Below are 3,616 nucleotides of genomic sequence, written 5' to 3'. Positions count from 1 at the left end.
GAGTTGTAGAGGGTGAGAAGGTCTCCCCTGAGCCTCCTCTTCTCCAGGCTGAACACCCCCAGCTCCCTCAGCCTCTCCTCATGGCACTTGTGCTCCAGTCCCTTCACCAGCCTCGTTGCTCTTCTCTGCACCTGCTCCAGCACCTCAATGTCCCTCCTGAACTGAGGGGCCCAGAACTGAGCACAGGATTCAATGTGTGGCCTCACCAGCACCGAGTCCAGGGGCAGAATCACCTCCCTGGTCTTGCTGACCACTCTGTTCCTGATCCAGGCCAGGATGCCATTGGCCTACTTGGCCACCTGAGCATACTGCTGGCTCATGTTCAGCTTTCTGTATATCCCCAAATCTGATTGAAACTGGCAGATTCAGAAGCTAAAGGAAGAGACATTGACATTGTGATGTCTTAAGATTCTTAAGGGTTAAAACCATACTTCCATGACACAGGTTGCTTGTAGACAAATATGACTTTGTAGCATCATTATTCACAACAGGAAAATGCATCCAAACAAGGTCCTACTCCCTCCCCAAATTCCCTATTCAGAGACATGAATAGTTTGATTATCAAAAGGAATCTCAACACTCTGGTGCACTTGTAGAAGTCCCACTCAGTTAATCACAAGAGCTACTGCAATACCAGCAAGAATGGGGTAAACTTTGCAAAATTTAACAATGTAAATGGTATTCTTTTTACCAACAAAACCTTTGAATATTTTCATTCAAAAGTTTCTATACTGAAGAAAAATACCTAAGACAAAACTAAAACTCCCTTTTCCTCTAATTAATCAGTTTTCCCACAGGAAAATGGAGCTGTAGCAGGAGATGGATGTGTCTCACCTTCAGGTCCTCTGCTGTCTTTCAGTAGCAGTGAAGGATCTTGTACTGCAGCTTCTCGACGACAATCCTTCAGAACAAGAGCAGAAAAACATATATCAAAGCCTCTGCTAGCAGTGCCCAAACTTTTAGAAGCAAACAGAATTGCTGAGTGCACAGTTAGAATCATCTCCACACAAGAACACAAGGTCTTGGCACAAAACATGTTACAACCTCTACCAGGGAATCATGGAGACTTTGTAGTCAAGACCTCATATAACATTTTGGGGACTAAAACCCTATAAACACTATTTAAATTAAAACTATATATTCTAAGTGCTGATTAAGCGTATTCTCCACATTTATGGCCCAAGAAGTAGCAGTGAAACTACAAGTTTCAGTTTAGACAAGTTGCTGATCTCCAACAATTCTGTGTATGAATGAAGCACTGTTAACCCTGACTGGGGAACTGTAGGGACAGAGCAGAATCTTCCTGAAGTGGAATCCAGGAATCATCAGACTATGAGGAGGCCTAAAGGCAAGTTAGGCAGGTAAAAATCTCTAACTTTATCTAGTGGTGAATACTCCATCCACCATAATTTTGTTCAACTGACTAAGTCTCCCATGAGCCATGCAGAGACACTGCTGCAATCTTCTCACCACACAGGTTAATTTTATCCACATGCTAATCACCAAAGAGATGTCCTCGAGACAAGTTTCCACTCTACTTAAGACACAGCAAACAAATCAAAAGGAAATAAGCCTTTTAATTCTGAGTATCAAAGAGTTCCACATAAACTAACATCCATTTCATTATGTAGGATATGAAGAGAAAAAAGAATCTACAAAGTTTCAGGGTTTTAACAAGCTTTGTGCCATCTGCTCCCAACTTTTCAAAGGCAGAATTACACTAGAATTTTAAATCAGGCCTAACTCATTTTTTAAAAAAAGGCCTAAGCAGATTAACTCTGCAACAGGTAGTACAGTAAACAAAGCCTTTCAAACACTTCAGCATTAATATCCCATTAGCAGCAGCTCAAAGCACAGTTACTGCGCAGAGGCTGAGCCAAACACTTGTGACATTTTCACAGGAGCTGCAGCTTTTTGAGGAAAATGCTGTTCTCTTAGTTCAGGACTGCAGGAAGCCATAGTAAAGTTTTCTTACCATTTGGGATAAAAACATGGGCTCTGGGTTTTCCACGGGAATCAGACTGTCTGGATGCCCTTTGGTACTTGGCACTCCTGAAACGAAACCAGTTTCACTGTGGTCATAATGATTTGTTAGACATTTTCAGTATCACTTGACTAACACAAATCTCCACATTTCCCCTGTCTTTGAATACCTAAACACAAGGATTTTCAGAACACGAATGACCACAGAGGTTGAGCTGCAGCTTACGAACACCAGTGAGTTCTGTGGGCCTGGATTAGAGACTTGTAGTACAGCATGTAAACCAGAACACTAAAACAACTGACAATGTCCAGCTCAAATTCAAGCCTGAAGATCACAGGGACACAGAAAGTTACCTGTCTAGACAGACAACTATATTTAGATGACAACTTACGTAACAAAAGAAGGACACTGAGGACAGTACACAGTTAAGTCAAAGATTTAACATGTCTTCCCAACACTACAAAAGCGACATCTTTCAAAGCTGTTTGAACCTGGACTTCATGAAGACTAGAACTCCTTCCCCAAACCCCAAAGATTGTAACTGGTATGTATTTTGAAGAAACAAAATGAAGCCTGGAGAAGAGTAGGTGCTGGGGAGACTTTAGAGCACCTTCCAGTACCCAAAAGGGGCTTCAAGAGAGCTGGAAAGGAACTTTGAACAAGGGCATGGAGTGACAGAACATGGGGGACTGGCTTCAAACTGACAGAGGGCAGGAATAGATGGGATAGTGGGAAGAAGCTCTAGTGGGAAGAAGCTCCCCCAGCATGGACAGGGACACCTTCTACTAGCCCAGGTTGCTCCAAGCCCCATCCAACCTGGCTTTGAGCACTTCAAGGCATGGGGCATTCACAGCTTCTCTGCAGAACCTGTGCCAGTGCCTCAGCATCCTGCACTTTCCATGTGCAAAACAGTTTGGAAAAGCAAAGAAAGAGGGATGACACTTACAGAACCACAGAATACGTGAGTTGAAAGAGACCCACAAGAATCATTGAGTCCAATTCTTGGCCCTGCACAGGACATCCCCAACAATCTCATTATGTGCCTGAGAGTATTGTTGAAATGCTGCTTGAGCTCTGTCAGGCTTGGTTCTGTGATCACTGCCCTGGGAAGCTGTTTCAGTGCCCAAACACCCTCTGGGGGAAGAACCTTTTCCCAATATCCAACCTGCCCCTCCTCTGACACAGCCTCACGTTATTCCCTCGGGTCCTGCCACAGCCCTGAGCGGTGTCACACACCTGGAGCAGCAGCGCAGGGGGCACGGGCAGTCCCTGCCCAGTGTGGTGCCGCAGCCGGAGGATCGCGGGATGCTCCGTCCCCGTTGGAAGCGTCCCCAGCCGCTCGGCAGGGAGAAACCCCTGCACGGAGCTTCCTCACAGCAAACGTCACCTTCCTCGCACAGCCCCCGGGCCTCTCCCTGCGGACTCCCAGGCTGCCCGCGGAGTCCTGGCTGGGGCTGCTCTGCGGATATGAAGAGAAAAAAGAATCTACAAAGTTTCAGGGTTTTAACAAGCTTTGTGCCATCTGCTCCCAACTTTTCAAAGGCAGAATTACACTAGAATTTTAAATCAGGCCTAACTGGTTTTAATAAAAAAGGCCTAAGCAGGTTAACTCTGCAACAGGTAGTACAGTAA

The 3,616-nt window shown here is 45.2% G+C and overlaps 1 protein-coding gene across 1 annotated transcript in view; it reads right to left on the bottom strand.

Annotated features, from left to right (window-relative positions):
• Positions 1–3,443, bottom strand: part of KIAA0586 (KIAA0586 ortholog) — a gene marked incomplete at its 5' end in the record, with an annotated part of 79,821 nt that extends 76,378 nt beyond the window's left edge. The window contains 3 exons of the mRNA XM_009081035.1: positions 835–901; positions 1,976–2,052; positions 3,221–3,443. Of these exons, the coding sequence (XP_009079283.1) occupies positions 835–901; positions 1,976–2,052; positions 3,221–3,443 (367 nt within the window). The remainder of the gene's footprint in view (positions 1–834; positions 902–1,975; positions 2,053–3,220) is intronic.
• Between the last annotated feature and the right edge of the window lie 173 nt (positions 3,444–3,616).

The sequence above is a fragment of the Acanthisitta chloris genome, unplaced genomic scaffold (genome assembly GCF_000695815.1).
Source record: "Acanthisitta chloris isolate BGI_N310 unplaced genomic scaffold, ASM69581v1 scaffold1798, whole genome shotgun sequence".
In the NCBI taxonomy this organism is placed as follows: Eukaryota; Metazoa; Chordata; class Aves; order Passeriformes; family Acanthisittidae; genus Acanthisitta; species Acanthisitta chloris.
The sequence above is the reverse complement of the archived record's forward strand: the minus strand, read 5'-3'. Positions and strand labels throughout refer to the sequence as shown.